This window comes from Leucopleurus acutus, assembly GCF_964270905.1.
Source record: "Leucopleurus acutus genome assembly, chromosome: 12".
In the NCBI taxonomy this organism is placed as follows: Eukaryota; Metazoa; Chordata; class Mammalia; order Artiodactyla; family Delphinidae; genus Leucopleurus; species Leucopleurus acutus.
The window spans coordinates 46,388,479-46,410,102 of NC_139154.1; the positions used below are offsets into that span (position 1 = coordinate 46,388,479).

Below are 21,624 nucleotides of genomic sequence, written 5' to 3' on the forward strand. Positions count from 1 at the left end.
TCTGGGAATTTATCCAACAGAAATAATCCAGAAGAAGTAAGAAGATTTATGTGTAAGAACTTTAATGCAGCATCACTTACACATGTGGAGAAAACTATAAGCAGCCCAAATGCCCAGAAAATGGCTAATTAGACTGTGACACATCCTCTGGATAGAAGATTATGCAACCTTAAACATGATATTGGTGAAAACTGTTACAAGAAAATGATGAGAGAGAAAAGCAAGACATGAAATTGTATTCTGTGAAGGTGACGCTGGATGCACACCCATCGAAATAACGGCAGAAGGATATACGCAAGAGAGAAAAGGGTAACAATGTGAGAGACGGAATTAACAGAAAACTGTACATGCTTTTCAAAATTGCTATATGGTTGTTACACTGCTGCTGCTTCTTTTTTAAAGTATGTTTTAAACTGGAAATAAACACAAAACTTCCTGTTGCTTCCAGCTGTGACCCTGACCCCAGCTTGTCTGTAACTACCAGTTTTCTTAGAAATGGACCGTCCCTGCAAGGCCACTGAGCTGCCTCCAGACTCCCACATCTGCTTGGCTCTAACCTGAGAAAGGAGGCTGACGGTCAGGTGCGAAGCAAGCAGGAGACCACAGCCCCCGGTGAAACGGGAAGGAGGCAGTGGCCCTCTCTTAGGGAGCCGCGCGATAGAACCGGCGCCCTGGGCTGGCTTCTTTCTGCAGTTCTCAGAAGCACAGCAAGTCGCCAGGCACGTGGACACTAACGACCAGTATCAAGACCGTCCCTCTTCTTCCCTAAAACTTTCTCACCTACCCATTATTTTCACGAACACATCATATTGCCTCCACCTTGCAGGTGCCCAAATCGAGGTGTGGAGGGGTTAGGTAGATTGTCCCGGTTCCTCGGCCGTAGGGGCAGACCCGGAACGTGGACCCAGGGCTCCCTGACCGATGGAACTGGTGGGTTTTTCTCCACCAAAAGACGTACTTTTCACACTCTAACTCTCTCACCTGCACCGGACGTTGTTCCGCTATGAATGTGAAGAAACAGAAGCACCCAAATCTTATCTAGTAAAGACCTGACAACACGGCTCCCCTGGGGCTGAGCGCCGGTCCCCGTGCTGTTGTGTGGGACGGCGGGTCCTCTGTGGGTGCCTCAGCATGCTGGCCCAGGCCCACCAGACCACAGTGGGGCACCGGGGAGAGCAGGCCAGGCCAGGGCAGCTGCTGGGACTCTTCCTGATGCTCAGCAGAGAAGGAGGGGGAGGGTGCTGCTGGGGCGGACGCAGGGGAGGCCTGGGCTCAGTGCCAGGCAGGCCAGGAGACTGCCCTGAGCCCACCCCCCTTTCCGCACAGGCCGAGGGGAGGAGGAGAAGGGGGCCGATGCTGAGAGCTCTGCCTCAGTGACTGACAGTGGGCTCTGGACGTGACCAACCGTGAGGGCCCTGAGATGCTGGGTCACCCCAAAGCTGCAAGAGAAGCCAACTGCGGCAGCTCCAGAGGGGCTCACCTAGACGGGGGCGCCACCAGGTCTCCCCTGCGGTCCAGTGAGCTGCCACTGGACTGACCGCAAAGGGCCCAGAGGTGCGTGGTTCCCGTGCGAACCTCGGCATCACTCGACGCTGCCACTGGAGGAGCAGAAACTTCTGATGAGTCCCTGGACGTCTAGGCGCTGGGAGGTCCCCTGGTACAGCGGAGCCCATCCCACGGGACCAAGGCCTCACGACCCCAAGTCTGGCCTGCAGAGGGGAAGTCTCAGCATCACCTGGGGCTCACCCAGCAAGGCCCAAGGATCCTCAGGTGACTGGTGACCACACTGAAGTTTGGAAGCACCACTTTATGAGCATTTGAGAAGGATCTGAAGGAAAGGAAAGCAAGGGGAAAGGCACAGTCATGGTCCTGTAGTGGAGAGGAGCTGATCGGTACACCCAGAGAGAGATCCTGCTGCCGAGGTCACTGCTGGAGACCCCCACCTCCAAGGCCATGCCCGAGCAGCAGGCAAAAACCTCAACCGGGACATGTGGATTAGAAAGAAGCAGAATGGGGACTTCCCTGCTGGTCCAGTGGTAAAGAATCCTCCTTCCAAGGCAGGGGATGCGGGTTCGATCCCTGGTCAGGGAACTAAGATCCCACATGCTACGGGGGGACTAAGCCCACGTGCCACAACTACTGAGCTCACGCACCTCAATGAGAGAGCCTGCGTGCCGCAAACTACAGAGCCCACGCGCTCTGGATCCCACGCACCACAACTAGAGAGAGAAAACCCACATGCCACAACTAGAGAGAAGCCCGTGCACCACAAAAGATCCCACATGCCTCAATGAAGACCCTGCATGCCTCAACTAAGACCTGACACAGCCAAAAAAAATAAAATAAAATATTAAAAAGAAGGAAGATACTAAAAAAAAAAAAAGGAAAGAAAGAAGCAGAACACTTGAAACCCAGAGGATAGGACAGCAGTGTGATTCATGTCAAGGTGGAAATGGCAACACACCTCCAGAAACTTGGACTCATACGGTCAAAGATGCAGAGGTCCAACACTCACCCAGGCTCCTCCAGGAAAGCCAAATCCCACTGATGACCACAGTCCCAGACAACTGGGAGTAAAGAGGAGGATGTGATCAAAGTTTATCAGGAACTAATATAGCGGGCAGGGGGAGGATGCTCAATAATTTGGATAATCTTTTCATTTAGTTTTTCTTCTCCCTTAACCCTTTTTTATTTTTTAAATTAGTTGTTTTGTAATATTTTCAAAACTGAATTGGAACTGTCACCCCCCCCCCCAACCTCTTTAAAACTCCCGGTATTTTGAATTCTAACGCTCAGCATTCATTATCGTGTGAATTCTTGTGATCAACTCCAGGCCCCTTCCTGTCATCTCTCCTTTATAAACATGACGTGAGCACAGAGGGCACTTTTTTCAGGACTCTGCCTTTTCAGGCTTGTGGTGCCCTGAAGTTCTGGCATGTGCTTGTTTCACTCTTGGACCATGACTTTAAGGGACACAGTGGAAGTTTGCCAGAAAACTGGACTGTGGGAAAATGACATTTCCTTACCTTGAAGCTACTTTTAAAATCTGATGGTCTGGACCGAAAGAAGGAATGGAAGTTGGAGACTGAAGAGACAGACGTGGAGATAATAATGACTAACTCCAAAGCAGACTTTGCTGAAGAGACAAAGCATTTTAAAGATTTAAAAATCTTGTCAGAAGGAAGAGGAGTAGCTTTGGGGGGCAGAGCAAAAAAATCACTGAGCTGGGGTCGGGCCGCTGAGGCCCCCGCGACCTGGGGCAGACACTCGCCCCTTCGGCCTTGGTTGCTCATGCGCAGAATGGTTCTCTCCTAAGGATCTCTTTCTTTGCTCAGAGTGGACATTTTTTCAGGAGAAACACTTGAGAAGATACAGACCATGTATCTATAAAATGTGTGGATGGCATGTCACTAGGACAACTGGTTAATATGGACTTTACCCCAGAGCAATCTGCTCAAATGTAGAGGGTCAACTTCAAAAGGGGTAAATGTAATAACCTCTACTTGAGTCCCCAAAACCAACTGCCAGACGACAGGACGGGGGCGGGACACAGTGTATCAACCCTGGGGGAAAAGTCTGGCCATTTGAGATGCTATTAGATTTTAAATGAATTCACAGCATAAAATGATGCCTACACAAGCCCCTTGGCCCTTAACAGAAGTTAAGGTCCCGAAAGAGGAGGCGGTGGAGCTTCTGGGTCCTCCCCACAGCAAAGAAACAGATCTCCTGGGCCTTGGTCAGCGAGTGACCCTGTGGTGAGGGAGCCGGAGTCCGGTCACCTGAGGGTGGGTGGGAATCAGCCCAGAGAAGAGGGGGATCCGCCGCCCCATGGAGAATTAAAGTCTGAGGAATGCTGTTGTGCGGAAAAGGGATGAGTTTGCTCTGAAGGCCCCAGGAGGGAAGACTGCGGGGAACAGACTGCTGCTTCCCGCGGAGGGAGAATTCTCTAAAAGTCAAAACAGTGCAAACAAAGAATGTGCTGCCCCAGAGGTGGCGACCTCTCGTCCCCAGACACCGCGTGAGAAGGCGGCAGGAGGGGGCAACCACGGATGGAACCATCAGCAGAGGACAGGGACTCAGGGGCTTGGGAGCTGAGACACGGCTCCACACAGAGAAAGAAGGAGGGGTGAAGGGCCTCATGCAGCCTCTCCCCAGCCCTCAAGGCTCATCCTAAAAACACACGGCAACGGAAGGCAAGGCCCTGGCCCTCTGGGAAAAGAATCAGACACGGTCCAGAAAGAGACAGGAAGTTTCTAGTAGGCTTCATGGGTAGAGCAGAAAACTACTCAGATCCTGGGGAGAAGGACCCAGGCCTGCCCCAGGCAGGTGAGCAGACTGGGTGGGGCAAGGGATCCTGGTCCCTGGGAGAAGAGACCACAGTGCCCCGGGGCAGGACGCTCGGCCTCCTGGGCTGGGGTCTCCTCATATGAAAACGGTTACATGCCGAGCTGCTCAGGTGAGCCGTGAGCCCGGCCAGGGCACTGTCAGCATGGTCTCGGCCAGGCTCTGGGAAGGGACGGATCAAGCACGCCAGGCCTCGCCTTCCTGCTGCCCCAGGACTGAAACAGAGGAGGAGGCCAGCACCACTCCGAGGGGCCCCGAGTTGTTACAGCTGACACTCTGATGAGGCATATTCAGGAGTTAATTACAGCAGGGTGGCCGCCAGGGATCTGGATAAACGAGCTTGGCTGATGAGAAGCTAAGTTTCTACAACATCCTTGTGAAAGGGGCAGAGGGAGGAAGACAGATTTAAGTGGAGAGACCTACAGTGCCCAGGTGGCCGGTACGTGTGCATGTGCGTCTGTGAGTGTGTGTGTCCAGTGTCTGTACAAAGTAAGCCCGTTAAGTCCGCCTGTCTATTTAAAGAATGTGTGTGACCTATGGGGTACACACACACACACACACACACACACACACACATATACATGTCACCACAACAGGCTGTGAGCAGACCCACAGCTGTCTGCAAACGTGTCTGTTCTGGTCCTGATCTGTCCACGTTCTTGGAGTTTCCAGGCCACTTAGAAGCCAAAAGGTCACTGGACCCCCCCAGGTGCCCATCCTGGCCTGAACACCTGAGCAGAGGAGGCAGCAGGAGGAAGGGAACGCAGGGTAGGACCTGGCCTTTAGCCCAGGGAGGTCAGGGCCCAAACAACTCCTCTCCCTGATGAGAGGACGCAGGACCGCATCACGTGAAATCTGGATGTCCCAGTGCTGCCGCTTCTATGTGAGCAGACAGCCGCCCTGTAGAGCAGGGGCCCACACATGCTGCCCCATCTAAAAGACATGGTCATGACCTCGGTCACTCAGAGTCATCAAAGAACAATCACTGGTCATCTAGGCAAGTCCCCAAGCTACATGTTGTGAAGCTCAGAGGCAAACAGTACTCTCAAGAGCCTGGATGAGCAGGGCAGTCAAGTCACTTGCCGACTGGCTGGTCTCCCAGGACAGGAGTGCTTTGCTGTCTTCTGCCAAAGGCCATGAGAGTTCAGAGGAGGGAGAGGCTGTGTAATTCAAAGACACGCCTATCTTTAAACAAGACCTCCATTGCAAAACAGGCTCCACGCCAGCAGCCCAGAGTCTCCCAGGTAGACGGGCTCCAAGGCGGAAGCAGGACCACATTCAATCTCAGTGTTGGGAGAACAGCCCGGAAACCACACAGACCCAGGGTCAGCCCAGAACCCTTACCCTGCTAGAGTGGGAGAGGGGATGCTGAGCCAGTGCAGCTGCTGGTCATCTGCCTGGCTCCTGCGCAGTCCCCAGAGATGGGCCACTGTGGGCCAACGTGACCACTATCTCAGGAGACTGCCCTTTGGGCCCAAAGACAGCCCACACGTGTGGCATCTGGAGCCCTCACCAAGAGAGCCTGGCACAAAGAGGGCGCTCCTTAGAGGTCTGATGAGCTAATGAGCTGTCAACCAGGAGACGTGGCCCAAGAGGCAAGCCATCACCCTCTAGAACAGCACTTTCTGCAGTCACGGAAATGCTCTGTAATTTGTGCTCTCCAATACGGTAGCCACGACCCAGCCACATGGAGCTACTGAGCACATGAAATGTGGCCAGTGCAATGGAGGAACTGACTTTTTTTTTTTTTTTAGTATTTATTTATTTATTTACTTAGCTGCACCAGGTCTTTGTTTCGGCACATAGGATCTTTAGCTGCGGCGTGCAGGATCTTTAGTTGCGGCATGCAGGATCTAGGTCCCTGTCCAGGGATCAAACCTGGGACCCCTACATTGGGAGCGTAGAGTCTTAACCACTGGACCACCAGGGAAGTCCTGAGGAACTGACTTTTAATTTTAAAATTTTAACTAATTTTAATTTAAATAGTCACAAATGGCTATGCAGCTCTAGAACACTACCGCAGCAATTAAGTCCAACTCGGAGGAACAGAGAGCAGCTGCCTGGAGCACTGTGTTGAGAAGGATGCCGAGGTCACATCTGTGATCAGATTGCTACTATGTCTGCCATGGAAGCACACATCACCTGCTTCCATCTTGGACCTGAAGCAGCAGCTCACCTGCAGGCTAAAATCCTTAAAGCCATCATTGACTTCCCATTCTCTCATCTCTCGTTCTACCCAGCAGTAAGTCCTGTTGGCTCTGCCTTCAAAACATACCCAGAATCCTCTGTCCTCATCACCTCCATCCTGGTCTGGGCCATTATCCTCTCTCACCAAAATTACTGCAATGCTTCTAACTGGTCTCCCTGCTTCCACTGCTATCTCTTCTCCACCATAAGCCAAACTGATCCATTTAAAACCTACAACCCTCCAATGTCTCCCATTTCCCTCAAGGGAAAAGCCAAGGTCCTAATGAGGCCCTGTAGAATCTGGCCCCCATCACCTCTCTGCCTCACCTCCTACCTCTCATCCCCTCACTTCTGCTCCATCTGCACTGACCACCTTGACATCCTATGAACATACCACAGGGCCTTTGCACTTACTGCTCATTTCTCTGATCACTGCATGGCTCACACCCTCACTGCCTTCAGGTCTCTGCTCCAATCTCATCTTATCGGAAAGCCTTCTCTGGCCACACAATATTAAACAGCAACCTCCCTTCACTTCTGGCAGGCTCTATGTTCCTTCCCCTGCTTTGTTTTTCTCTATTGCCTGTCCTACTTCCTAACATAGCATTTGTTTAATGATTGTCTCCCCCACTAGAATCTGTTCTGTTCACAACTGTATACCTAGTGTTTAGAAGCGTGCCTCAAATATTTGTGGGATGGATCCTCTCTTTTAGACAGTCTGACAATCCTATTCTGTTCCCATTTCACAGGCAAAGAAATGGGGGCTCAAAGGGCATAAGTAATTGGCTCAAGGTCATGGTGCAAGTAAGTGGCCTGGCTCGGATGTGAATGCAAGCTTCACTCTGCACCCTGTGTTGTCAGACATTTCCATTTCTCAAGGCAGTCAGAAATACAAGTTTTTATACAGAATGTCCAAATTTTTAAGTATTAGAAATTTTTGAAGCTCTGGGCAGGTCAAACAAAACAGAAACTGACAGGCCAGATGTAGTCTGGGGACTACTCACCTAATTCTCCTCAAGTAGATCTCCCAAATAGAGGCCCTCACTGGGAGGGAGGGCCAACTCCCCTTCTGGGTTTTGTCGTGATGATTAAATGAGATAATTCAGTAAAAACTCAGCTCAAGACTGGGCAGAAGTAATTGTTAAAAACAAAACAAACAAACAAAAAAAGACTTATTACTAAACAAAACTTCATCTTTACAGCCAGATAAAGGTGGGGACGCACCACAACCCGGACCAGACTGGACCCCGACCGTAGACTCTACAACTGTGTGGAGAGAAGAACACTGCTGGAGGACGTCTCTGGGCCCAGGACCCTCCAGAGCCCGGCAGGGAGCCAGCGCGGAGGCCACAGCCCAGACGCGGGGCCATGCACTAGCAGTGCCACCAGCGCCCAGTCCCCCGACCCAGCAAATGTCCCCCCACCGGCAGGGGCCCTCCACGGCCTTAGAACAGCCTGTCCTCTGTGGGCTCGTCATGTGTATCACCTAACATGGGCTTGTTCTGCTACATCCTGGAATGTCAGAATGAAGAACATTCTGTGAACTCCAGGAGGTCAGAGCTGGAACCGACAGAAGCACTCATGCCTACTTCACCATGGGAAATTCACCTTCTGGCTTTTCTCAAACCAAGAGGCCTCCGAGGCTAAACTTAAAACTAAAAAATACTCGTGAGCGGTTCTGTGAAGCAGTTAAAACAGCAAGCATCTTTGAAGGCTGCTGTCAGGGGGTTTCCTCCATGCCTCCCGTCAAGTAAACGATGGGTTTGCCCCGCCTCCATCAGCTGCGAGACATGCGGTGACACAGGAGGCAGGTCCCCAGCCCCAGCCCCACTGTTGCCAGGACGACAGCTGGCGCTTTGAGGGCTGACACTAGAAACCCAGCCCCAGGCTAGGAGGCAGCCCCCTCATCTCTCTGTCTCTCTCTGTCACTCTGACTCCCCTCTCCCCACCAACGGAGGCTGAGGTCACTCTACACCTTATCCTCACAGCTAAAGGTCTTGAAGGGAACAGTGAGGCAGGCTTGGCCAGAGGTCAGAGACCTTCAGAAAGACCAGAAACTGAGCTTTTGAAAGGGCAGCAGTCCCAGTCCCAAGCTTCTCTTACCAGAGAAGTCTGAGTCTCGCGATAAAGGGGTGACCTGCTCAAGGGCAGAAGGTCACCCACCCAGGGAAACACTCCTGCACAAAGAAGAAACACCACCCCTAGTCCAAGGTGCTCTGGGCCTTGGGCTGGAGTAGCAGGAGAGGCAGAAGCGACTGCTCTGTCTGCGTCCCCCCAGAGGTGAGGGCCCCCAGCGCTCACCCACACCGAGTTCCCCAGGGCACCATGGAAGAAGGTGATCTGACCCCTGGCCCTGGGTGGGTACGGGTGGCAGTGGATGGTTTTCTGGCCTAGAACCCCGCACAGGCAGCCTTGGGCTCTCCCCCCGACGCCGGCTGCAGCTTCCTCCCCCAGGAGGGTGGGGACCAAGGGCAGCTCTCCTCCCCAGGTGAGGACCAGGTTGGTTTCCTAACTGAACATGATCTGAAGGAAATGCAAGCCTGCCGTGTGCCCGTCATCCCTCCATCCTCCCCCACACCCTCCTCCACCACCTCCCACTCCCTGGGAAGCAATTCCGAGTATGTGCTTCGGAAAGGCTCAGAAGTCTATAGAGTTTGTACCTGGCGACGGGTGTGCACTGGGTGGATTTCCCCGGTGCCTGCAGCTGTCAGGTGGCAGTCGGGGTGCTTAGCAACCCCCAAGGTCCCCAACTAAACCCTCGTGTTATGGTCACATGGGAATAAAGAGAAACAACTCCAGCTCCCTCCTCTGGGCCTCCTGCTCGACCCTAACAGGCCCGTGGAGCCAAGGAGAAGCTGGAGACAGGCCTGAAGTCCACTGGACCACCCTGTGGTCAACGCCACTGGACGGCCTAAAGCACCAGATAAGCGCTGGGCAATGCAACGAGAGCCCTCACCTGCCAGGGCCACACTCACAGAGCCTCAGCTCCATGAGGTCCCATCCCTCCTGGCAGAGGAGACAAGCTGAGCACCTGCCAGGGACGAGGCCGGCGGCCCACCCACCGGGCATCACCCGCCGTCAGCAGGAGGCTGCTCATCTTGGCAAAGGAGAGCCCAACCTCCCACGTGACAGCAGCAAAGAGGACAGAACCAGAGGATCGGGGTGAGCTCCTGACGCCAGAGAGGAGAGTGACGGCTGGAGGCCACACACAGTGCCTCCTCCCAAAGCAGTTTAGAAGACAAGATAAACACTCACCAGCAAAAGAAAGAGTGAGACATGGACCCTGAGAACTAAATTCTGAAAGGAGGTCTCCCCTGCAAATTGGGAACTTTTAAAAAAGGCATTTAAACAAATGTGAGTACATAGGTGGCCAAGCCAGCTTCCGTTTCCTCTCCCACTAGGACTTTCTGCAGCCCCTTCCAAAGCGTTTTCACATCTATTATCTCATTTTTATTCTCACGAGGGGCTTTCGCAGGAGGAAAGTGAAATGGGAGTGTGCAACCTCTCCAGTGGCCTGCACTCAGCTCCAGAGACACATCAGCTGACATTCCTGGGATGTAAAATCAGCCCAGAGCCCACACCACTCTCCACGTCAGCCCCGACGCCTGGGGAGGGAGCAGGCTCTGTCCCGACTGGAACCACGGACAAGGGTGCACTGGCCCCAGCCGGCTCCCATCCTGCCTCGTGGCTCCTCCTTGACCAGCGTCCCCTGGGCTGGGGCCATTGCCATGTACTAAATTGTACAATATGGTTAATTTTATGTTATATGTTGTTCACCTCAACGAAAAGGAAAAAAGAAAATCCAGCAAACCTGAAAGTCTTTTCTCGCCGAGAACCCAATTTAACACACTTTTTTAAAAATTATTTTTAAGTGTAACCCCTGGATTATGGGAGGTTTTATTCTACTTCTCTGTATCTTCAAAATGTATCCAACAACAATAGTATGATGGTAGACAGCTCACTGCCTACTCTTTAGCACTGTGCTAAAAAACCCTTTACACTGAGCTTCCATAATAACCATATGAGACGGGCATAAGACTTGAGTATCTGGTTCTGAACTGCTCCATCTGAGAATAAGATGTTACTTTTATAATCAGGGTTAACACTCTTTCAAACACAGAAGAAGGAAAAAAGACTTGAAGGAATATGCCTCTATCAGTATTTTTTCTTTATACTTGTCTATTTTGATCAAATGTCATACAACATATACTAAAAAAGAAAAGAAACTCTTCCAAACCTGTGTTTACCTGGCTGTGACTTGAGCCAAATAAGGAAACAGCAGGCAACAGCCCACAGGATGTTACCACTGCCTTGGGGCCTGTTCCCTGCAGCTGGGGTTTTCAAATAGGCATCCCTGGGGGGAGCTGCAGGGTTCCAAAAGCAAAGAAGTCTTTTCTAGATAAACAAGGAAAACTTAAGTGCCTAAGTCCACCCTCATTCATTCCTGGGAAGAGTGTAAATTGTTTGAACCTCTATGAGACAATTTGGTAATATTTATCAACATGAAAAATGCACATGCCTGGTTCCTCAAAAAGTTAAATACAGAGCCACCATATGACCCAGCAATTCCACTTGAGTTTATACCCCAAAGACTTGGAAAGCTGGGACTCAAACAGATACTTGTACACCAATAGTGCATGGCAGCATCAGTCACAAGAGCTAGAAGGTGGAGCCCATCAACAGATGAATGGATAAACATGGTACATACATACAAGGGCACATTATTCAACCTTAAAAAGGACATGTTACATACATACAATGGCACATTATTCAACCTTAAAAAGGAATGAATTCGGATACACACTACAACATGGATGACCCTTGAAGACATGATTCTAAGTGAAATAAACCAGTCACAAAAGGACAAATATTGTAGGATTCTACTTATAGGAGGTACCTAGGACAGTCAAATTCATAAAGAAAAGTAGAATAGTGGTTGTCAGGGGCTGGGGGAGAGGAGGCCGAGGAGTTAATATTTAATGTGTATAGAGTTTCTGTTCGGGATGATGAAAAGGCTCTGAAAACGAACAGTGGTGATGGCAGCACAATGTTGTGAAGGTACTTCATGTCACTGAACTCATACACTTCAAAATGATTAAAATGGTCAATTTTATCTTCTGTATATTTTACCACAGTAAATATGCATATATATATATACACACACACGTATGTATACACATACACACACATATATATACATATATATAATTTTTAAAATGCACATGCCCTTTGATCCAGCAATTCCACTTCTAGGCTTTGAGTTTTCAGATATCTTTGTACACGAATAATATGGTGTCCCTATAAAGATGTCTATTACAGCAATGTTTGCAGTAGCAAAAAATTGGAAATAACCTAAATGTCTACCTACAGGAGCCCTTTTAAATAAATGATGTTACCTCTATACAGTGGAATACAGTACTGTCACAAAAAGCATGAGGCAATTGCAATGTGGACTTAGAACCCTCTCTAAGGGATTAGGTGAATAGATGGAGTGCAGAGGAGTGAACATACTACCATTTGTGTGTGAAAAGTCTGTACAGGCACAGCTCAGAGATACTGCGGGTTCAGTTCCAGAACACTGCAATAAACCTAACATCGAGAGAAAGCGAATACTGCAATAAAGCGAATACGTGAACGTTTTTGGTTTCCCAGTGCATATAAAAGTTATGTTCGCACTATTCTGTAGTCTATTAAGTGTGCAATAGCATATCAAAAAAAAAACAATGCATGTATCTTAATTTTAAAAAAGACTTCATTGCTAAAAATCGTTAACAATCACCTAATCCTTCAGCGAGCCGTGATCTTTTTGCTGGCAGAGGGTCTTGCCTTGATGTTGATGCTGCTGACTGATCAGTGGTCGCTGCTGAAGGTGGCGGTAGCTGTGGCAATGTCGTCTTAGAACTAGACGGGAACGAAGTCTGCAGCGTCAACGGACGCTTCCTTTCACAAATGGTTTCTCTGTAGCATGTAATGCTGTTTGATGGCATCTTACCAACAGTAAAACTTCTTTCAGAACTGGAGTCAATCCTCTCAAACCCTGCCGTGTCTTATCACTGAATTTAGGTAATATTCTAAATTCTTTGATGTCATTTCAACAACCTTCACAGCACCTTTACCAAGAGTAGAATCTACCTCAAGAAACCATCCTCTCTGCTCATTCGTGAGAAGCAACACTTTATCCATTAGTTTTATCAGCAATTCAGTCACATCTTCAGCCTTCACTTCTTTTTTTAAAAAATAAATTGATTTATTTTGTTTATTTATTTTTGGCTGCATTGGGTCTTCGTTGCTGTGCACGGGCTTTCTCTAGTGCAGCGAGCGGGGGCTGCTCTTTGTTGCGGTGCACGGTCTTCTCACTGCGGTGGCTTCTCTTGTTGCGGTGTGTGTTCTTCTCATTGTGGTGGCTTCTTTTGTTGCGGAGCACGGGCTCTAGGCACGTGGGCTTCAGTAGTTGTGGCACACGGGCTCAGTAGTTGTGGCTCACAGGCTCTAGAACACAGGCTCAGTAGTTGTGGCACAGGGGCTTAGTTGCTCTGTGGCATGTGGGATCTTCCCAGACCAGGGCTCGAACCTGTGTCCCCTGCATTGCCAGGTGGATTCTTAACCCCTGTGCCACCAGGGAAGTCCCAGCCTCCACTTCTAATTCTAGTTCTCTTGCTATTTCCACCACGTCTGCAGTTACTTCCTCCACTGAAGTCTTGAACCCCTCAGTCATTCACAAAGGTTAGAATCAGCTTCTTCCAATCTCCTGTTAATATTGATAGTTCCACCTCTTCACATGAATCACGAACGTTCTTAATGGCATCTAGAATAAAGAATCCTTTCCGGAAGGTTCTCAATTTACTTTGTCCAGATCTATCAGAGGAATCACTCTCTATGGCAGCTATAGCCTTACAAAATGTATTTCTTAAATAATGAGACCTGCAAGTTGAAATTACTCCTTGATCCATGGGCTGCAGAATGGATGTTATGTTGGCAGGCATGAAAACAACAGTAATCTCCTTGTCCATATCTCCATCAGAGTCCTTGGGTGACCAGGTGCATTGTCATTGTGCAGTAATATTTTGAAAGGAATCTTTTTTTCTGAGCATTAGGTCTCAACAGGTCTTAGTATAATTCTTAAGGGCCCTAGGATTTTCAGAACGGTAAATAAGCATTGGTTTCGATTTCAAGTCACCAGCTGCATTAGCCCCCAATAAGAAAGTCAGCTCATTCTTTGAAGCTTTGGAGCCAGGCATTGACTTTTCCTCTCTAGCTATGAAAGTCCTAGATGACATCTTCTTCTAATAGAAGGCTGTTTCATCTACATTGAAAACCCACTGTTGAGTGTAGCCACCTTCATTAATGATCTTAGCTATATCTTCTGGATAACCTGCTATAGCTTCTACATCAGCACTTGCTGCTTCATCTTGCATTTTCATGTTACGGAGACGGCTTCTTCCTTAGAACTCAGACCTCAGGAACCAACCTCTGCTAGCTTCAGTCTTTTCTTCTGCAGCTTCCTCACCTCTCAGCCTTCACAGAACTGAAGAGAGTTAGGGCCCTGCTCTGGATTAGGCTTTGGCTTAAGGGAATGTTGCGGCTGGTTTCTTCTTCTATCCAAACCACTAAAACTTTCTCAATATCAGCGATAAGACTCTCTTGCTTTCTCATCATTCTTGTTTTTACTTAAGTAGCACTTTTAATTTCCTTCAAGAACATTTCCATGGGCTTCCCTGGTGGCGCAGTGGTTGAGAGTCCGCCTGCCGATGCAGGGGTCACGGGTTCGTGCCCTGGTCCAGGAAGATCCCACATGCCGCGGAGCGGCTGGGCCCGTGAGCCATGGCCGCTGAGCCTGTGTGTCCGGAGCCTGTGCTCTGCAACGGGAGAGGCCACAACAGTGAGGGGCCCGCATACCGCAAAAAAAAAAAAAAAAAAAAAAAGAACTTTTCCTTTGCGTTTACAACTTGGCTAACTGGTGCAAGAGGCCTGGCTTCTGGCCTATCTTGGCTTTCGACATGCTTTCCTCACTAAAGCTAATCATTTCCAGCTTTTGATTTAAAGTGAGAAATATGTGACTCTTCCTTTCACTTGAACACTTAGAGGTCACTGTAGGGTTATTAATTGGCCTGATTTCAATATTGTTGTATCTCAGAAAATAGGGCACCCGAGGAGAGGGAGAGAGATGGGGGAATGGCCGGTCAGTGGAGCAGTCAGAACACACATATTTATTAAGTTTGCCGTATCACAGGGGCGCAGTTCGTGGTCCCCCAAAACAATTACAATAGTAATATCAAAGATCACTGATCACAGATCACCACAACAAATATAATAATAATGAAAAAGTTTGAAATACTGTGAGAATTACCAAAATGTGACCCAGACACATGAAATGAGCAAATGCTGTTGGAAAAAATGGTGCTGATAGACTTGATTCAGGGTGGCCACAAACTTTCTTTTCCTTTTCTTTTCTTTTTTTTTTTTGGCCACACCATGGCTTGTGGGATCTTAGTTCCCAAACCAGCGATTGAACCTGGGACCTCGGCAGTGAAGGCACAGAGTCCTAACCACTGGATTGCCAGGGAACTGCCGCCACAAACTTTCAATTTGTTAAAAAAAATTCAATATCTGCACAGCACACTCAATAAAGTGAGGTGCAATAAAGCAAGGGGTGCCTATATACAACGACTTGGAGATAGAGTAGCTCTGAAAGGATACACAACAGAGATGACAGTGGTTGTCTGAGGGATGGGAAAGTAGATGATATACAGAGGGAAACTTACTTTCCATGGTACAATTTTTTTCATACCTTTGTAATTTTATAATATGTACACTTCTGGCTACTCTGAAATAAACTTTAAAATATTTTAAGTAATGTCCAACTCTTGCTTCTTATAGAGGAGTTTATATCAGACCAACCCTTTAGCCAAGGATAAAAGCCGGATAAAACACAAAAGAACAGCTATCCGAAGGCAATAGGAAACAACCAACACAGCTAGGACTTCAGGACACAAGCTCTCTGAGGGAAGGGAGACACATTTAAGTGAGCCCAACACACTCTGCCACCTTTTTCCCTTGAGACCAGGGTTGAGAGTCTGAACAGACAGCAATGGCTAGAGCTTCCGAGGGGCTGGAGAAACAATAACTGGTGAACAAGGATTCCAACGCAGAGTAGAGGGGCGAGATCCTGGACAGAAGAGAACCATAGAAAAGTAAGCCTGACTTTCTCTACAACTACTCCCCTTGAGGCATTTGCCAATCCCTAAGCCGTATGGGGCAAGAGACCGAAAGTCCAAGCAGAAAGTGACAGAAAGGAGGCTAAAAATCAAAGGATAGTTTTGGCAGTCTCTTAATGCTGAGGAATGCAGGGTCCCTCAAGAGGACACCCTTTCAGTCAAGACCCCTGAAGGGGTATTTCCTAAGAGTAGGCACAGAACAGAAACAGACCAGCTCACTGAACCCAGCTTTAAATCCTCACACCCCCACATGGGATCAATCTGAGCTAACCCTACTATAACCATCTGCTGCGAGAAAAGTAATCCTGTCTGGAGAGACACAACATCATTTAGGGTTGCTATTATTTTCCATATGCAATATCCAGTGTTAATTAAAAGTCCAGGATGCCATAAGACAGGACCAAAAGTCAAGAGAGAAAAGCAGACCCATCAGTATTCTGATACCATGGTTGTCAAAGACTTTAAAATAAATGTTTAATATGGTTCTAAAAATAGATGACAAAATGGGGAACTTAACCAGAGAATTCAAATCTATTTTTTAAAATCAAATGGAAAATTTTTTAAAATAAATAAAATGGAAATTCTAGAACTGAAAAAAGTACAATACTGAAGTTAAGGATTCAAGAGATGAGCTCAACCACTGAGCTGACAAAGCAGAAGAGAGGATTAGTAAACTGAAAGTTAGGTCAGTAAAAATATTCAGTCTGAAGCACAGAAAGAAAAAAAGGAAGATCCAGACATTTATGGAACATGGTAGAAATGTCTAATAAAGATATCTAGAGTCACAGAAGCAAAGGACAGAATGACGGAGAAGCTACTGGCTAAAAATTTTCATCAAGCCATCAATGCAAGAAGCTCTTTGAGAACAAAACAGGGTAACTTCAAAAGAAAACTCCTAGGCAAAACTAAAACCAAAGACAAAAAAAAAAAACCAGTAAAAGCAACCAGAGGAAAATAATATGCATTAGTTTAAAAGGAGCAACAGCATTATTGTACAACATGGGAAATATAGCCAATATTTTATAATAACTATAAATGGAGTATAATCTTTAAAAATTGTGAATCACTATATTGTACATCTGTAACTTACATAATATTATACAGCAACTATACTTCAAAAAATAAATAACAAAAGGAGCAACACTATGTCCTACAGCTGGAAGCCTGAGGATAATAGAAAGACACCTTCAAAGGGCAGAAAGTAAAAATCCAGAAACCTTAAATTCTATATCTGATAAAAAATGACTTTCAAAATTGAAATAAAAATAAACACATTTTGGGCTTCCCTGGTGGTGCAGTGGTTGAGAGTCTGCCTGCCGATGCAGGGGACACGGGTTCGTGCCCCGGTCCGGGAGGATCCCACATGCGGCGGAGCGGCTGGGCCCGTGAGCCATGGCCGCTGAGCCTGCGTGTCCGGAGCCTGTGCTCCGCAACGGGAGAGGCCACAGCAGTGAGAGGCCCGCGTACCGCAAAAAAAAAAAAAAAGGAAAAAAAAAAAATCCCCACACTTCTAGCAATTAGAAATGGAGAGAATTTAGTGCCAACAGACCGACTTGAAAAGCAATATTAAAAGGAATTCCTCAAGAAGATGGAAGCACAGCAATGAAGAAGAAATGGAATGTAACTGAGAGGGTAAAATATGGGCAAACGTAGGTAATGAATATTAACTGTAGAAGACTGTAACTTTATGAGACTGTTTTGTGGGGCTTAAAACATACGTTGAATTACATTACATTACAATCGAACTACATAATTACATAAAATACATTACAATCGAATCACAATGTTGTACATGTGAAGCTAACAAAATACTGTAAATCATCTATACCCCAATTTTTTAAAAAACCTGAAATAAATAAATAATAAAATAAAATATATTACAGTGGCCAGAAAGTATCGGGGAGGGGAATTAAGTGTTGTGAGGTCTTTGCACTGTGACCAAAGACGCAAAAAATACTTTGGGGTAGATGCAAATGAATCCTAATTGACATTTATTGACCTTATTTCATTTTTGAAAGACATTTTGATACATTTTGTAGAATATACATTATTCTTTTTTTTTGCGGTACGCAGGCCTCTCACCGTTGTGGCCTCTCTCATTGCGGAGCACAGGCTCCGGACGCGCAGGCTCAGCGGCCATGGCTCACGGGCCCAGCTGCTCCGCGGCATGTGGGATCTTCCCGGACCCGGGGCACGAACCCGTGTCCCCTGCATCGGCAGGCAGACTCTCAACCACTGCGCCACCAGGGAAGCCCCAATATACATTATTCTTAACTGCATCAAAACCAATCACATACTAGGTCAAAAATCAAGTTTCCACAAATTTCAAAGGGCTAAAATTGTGCAGAGCATATTCTTTGACCGCAGTCAAATGAAACTAAAAATCAATAATAAAAAGATAACTTTTAAACATTCCCCAGATATTTGGAAATTAATGTACTCCTAAATAGCTCATGGATCAAAGGCATCTCAATGGATTTAGAAAATATAAATTTTAGAATTTAGAAAACGGAACTAAACGACAACAGGGATATGACATATCAAAACTTGCGGGATAAAGCTAAAGCACTGTAATGAGGAAAATCTATAGCATACGTACACGTTTTAGAAAAGAAATGCTGGAAATTAGCTCTATCAGTTCCATTTCGAGAAGGTAAAAAAGAACACTAAATTAATCCCAAAGAAAGGAAATACAAAGTTAGAAGCATAAATTAATGAATTACAGAAATGCAAAAAGAACCAAAAAGGTGTTTCACTGAAAAGGCTAAAACATTAATAAACCTTAGTAGGACAAATTAAGAAAACATTTAAAAACAGAAGGCACAAATTACCAATATCAGTAATGAAAAAAGGAACTCAAATCCCATACACAATGACACATAAAAAGAAAATATAATGAACATTATGTCAAAAATATGAAAACTTAGATGAAATGGACAAGTTCTTGAAAAAACAATAACTTTCCAAAACTCATGCAAAAAGAAATTGTAGAACGTTCTATCTTTAGATGAAACAACCTTCTCATAAAGAAAACTCCAGACCCAATAAGGCTCCACTAGTGAATTCTTCTAAACATTAAAGGAATAACCTAAATCTTCCTTAAACTTTTCCAGGGATTAGAAGGAGGGAACATTTCTCCAATTAATAAGTCTGGCATAACCATGATACCCAAACCTGTCAAGGACATGGAAAGAAAGTTAAAATGGCAAGCAGCTCTCATGTCCACAGTCACAAAAGCACACAGGGGTGGTTCTCTCAGTCAGACCCCAGGCTCCCTGCACTGATCCTGCCCAAAGGGGCATTAGAAAGTGGGCCTTGTGGCCTCTGTACCTCAGCCTGACCATCACTGGTTCCAGCTTTACTGGTTACAAAGCACCTCTGTGTTTCCCATCTGACCCTCAGCAAGATGAGTATCAACATCTCTACTTTGGAGTATCAATACCCCCACTTCACAGATGAGGGAAGTGAGGCTCTATGGGGTGGATAACTTGTCTAAATCATCCACCCAGAGACTAACAGATTCAGGGAGAGACTCACCACACCAGGAGGCCCCCACCAAGCACTGCTGAATGTAATTGAAGATGTCCTGGATTATACATTACGAGACAGACAAGATGAACACAGATGGGTATGCTGAAAACTGCACAGACTATATAAAAAAGAACTCCCCAGTCTAGCTCAGTGGTGACACATGTATTTTTTTTTAATGTAGAGAACCCAGAGGGCTGCCTCCACATTATGAGAGATCAAATGCAAACAAGAACCAAGACAGTATAAAAAGCAGAAATTAAAGAATGCCTTTGAAGGAACTCAATAAAGCCAGTAAAGCTTTAATGAGGATTCTTTAAATACGTTCCAGCCGCAGCAGCTCCTCGGTAACCACAGGACACAGGGCCGAGGAGAAGGGGACGAATATGACGGGCCCTTTGTCACAATGGAGGTAGGAAGGTTCCCCTTCTAAAGCCCGTCTTCTGAAAGAGATGAGTCTGAGGCCCAGCTCAGGAGCTTCTAGATCTCATTGGTAAACAGAGAGAGAAAGAACCTCCCAGGACAGACAAAGCTAGGACACATCAGCTAAGTGACTCAGTGTGTGCCTTCAAATAGCACTGTCTAGAGAACATGAGGCCCACCAGTGGGGCCCCCCAAAACTAAGGCCCCACCCACCTGGGTGGCAGGGTCTATGAAAACGGCAATTTCAGTGAACCCACTGAACCCAGAGCAAAGAGCACCACCTGAACACAAATGACATGGTTCCCAGAGCAGAGAAATCATATGTTTTCAACCTGTTGAGTTTGTTTGTTCAGGGCAAGTCAACCTATGGATAACAGGAAACTGGTGGATGTAATTTCTGAAATCCTTCAAAAAGCATGTGAGATGAACCCAGACCAAAAACTATTTTAAAGACTGAGTCACACGAGAGCGGGGAGTCTCTGCAGTGGATCAGGCTGGAGTAAAGCCAGTAACAAAAGAGAGGGGACAGCAGGCAGGCAGTTCTCTTGATGGAAAAATGTAAACAGCGGGCTCCCCAGGGGCTGGGCTCAGTTTTAGGTCTTCACAAATGACTTAGTGGGAGAAGGCAGTGGGGAGATTTCCCTGAGCCTGTGGGAGGAGGGGTGAGGGGCTGATAGACTTCACACACAAGGGCCCCCGAGGCCAGGGGATGGGTCTCCCACCCCTACCCCACCGCAGGGAGAGGAGCCCTGAGAACAAAGCAGGTGAGCGATCTGCCCAGGGAGGTGTGGCAGAGGGAGCGGGGAGAGGAATAACACAGAGTGATGCCTCCAGAGAAAAAGAATTCACATGGAGCCCTGGGGTACCCACAGCAACTGGTTCACGCCCTTCCGACAGGCCCCAAACCCAGGCTCCAGGCCGGCACTGCCCCAAGGCCACCCCCAAAGAGCCTCACCTGCTGCTGGCTCTGCTCCTCCAGGTTCATCTTCACCTCCAGCGACTGGCGGGCCTCCAGGAAGGCCTTGCGGTGCTTGCGGTCCGCCATGTAGTAGGACATGATGCCCACAACGATGGCGCACAGGTAGAGGAAGACATTGGCCAGAATCTGTATCCAGAGGAGGAAGAGAGGAAAGGACAATGGTCAAGGCATGTCTTCAGGAGAAGGATGGAGGAGGTGGGCAGGTGGTGACCGAAATCCAACTGCAAGTTGCCCACTGTCCAGGGAGGTCCCCAGCAAAGCTTCTGACCTCGAGGGGGTATTCAGATCCCTGAAGTAGACCCTGCCCCATCACCATGGATGAGTGAGGGGACTGCTGTTCTCCCTTCCACCTTTTCATGGTAGGGAAGCTGGCCAATCCTGCCCACCTGTGCAGCCTGAGCAGTCCTTCTGCTACTCATCTATTCACTCACTCACTTGTTCAACCACCACTTACTGCACCCTTACTTCATAGGCGCATTTAGGTACTGTGCTGATTAGCTGGGGAGGAAAGTGAACCAAGCCCAGATCTACTGGCCAGGGGGGTAGAACGCTAACAGCTGCAGATCATACGGAAGGTCACAGGAGACCAGAAGAGGTCCTGGGCTGATTTAGTTGTCACGATGCCACCTAACACGTGTGCCGCAGGCTACAGGCTTCTGGGATTCACATGCAACCTCTGAGCCAACGCCACCTGCCCGCAGGTGAGAGGGTGGCCAGTACCAACATCCAGGTCTCATGAAGAACTGAAGCTCCAGGAAGGGGAAGAGGCAGGTGGGATCTGACGTCTGTCCGGTGAGCTCAGTGCATTGGCACCAAGGGCTTCTTTGGGCATCGAGAACCTGCTCCCCCACCCCGGCACCCTGCGGGCTGGCCTAGGTGTCCTTGGTCCCCAGCCCGCTCCCACAGGCCACCAGAGGTAACCTTGGCTATGGACCTGACATTCAAACC

At 47.8% G+C, this 21,624-nt stretch overlaps 1 protein-coding gene across 2 annotated transcripts in view; it reads right to left on the reverse strand.

The window, feature by feature from the left end:
• Positions 1-21,624, reverse strand: part of ADCY3 (adenylate cyclase 3) — a gene marked incomplete at its 5' end in the record, with an annotated part of 80,778 nt that overhangs the window by 26,565 nt on the left and 32,589 nt on the right. For both annotated transcript variants that reach the window (XM_082851274.1, XM_082851273.1), the window contains one exon: positions 20,653-20,802. In XM_082851274.1, the coding sequence (XP_082707400.1) occupies positions 20,653-20,802 (150 nt within the window). The remainder of the gene's footprint in view (positions 1-20,652; positions 20,803-21,624) is intronic.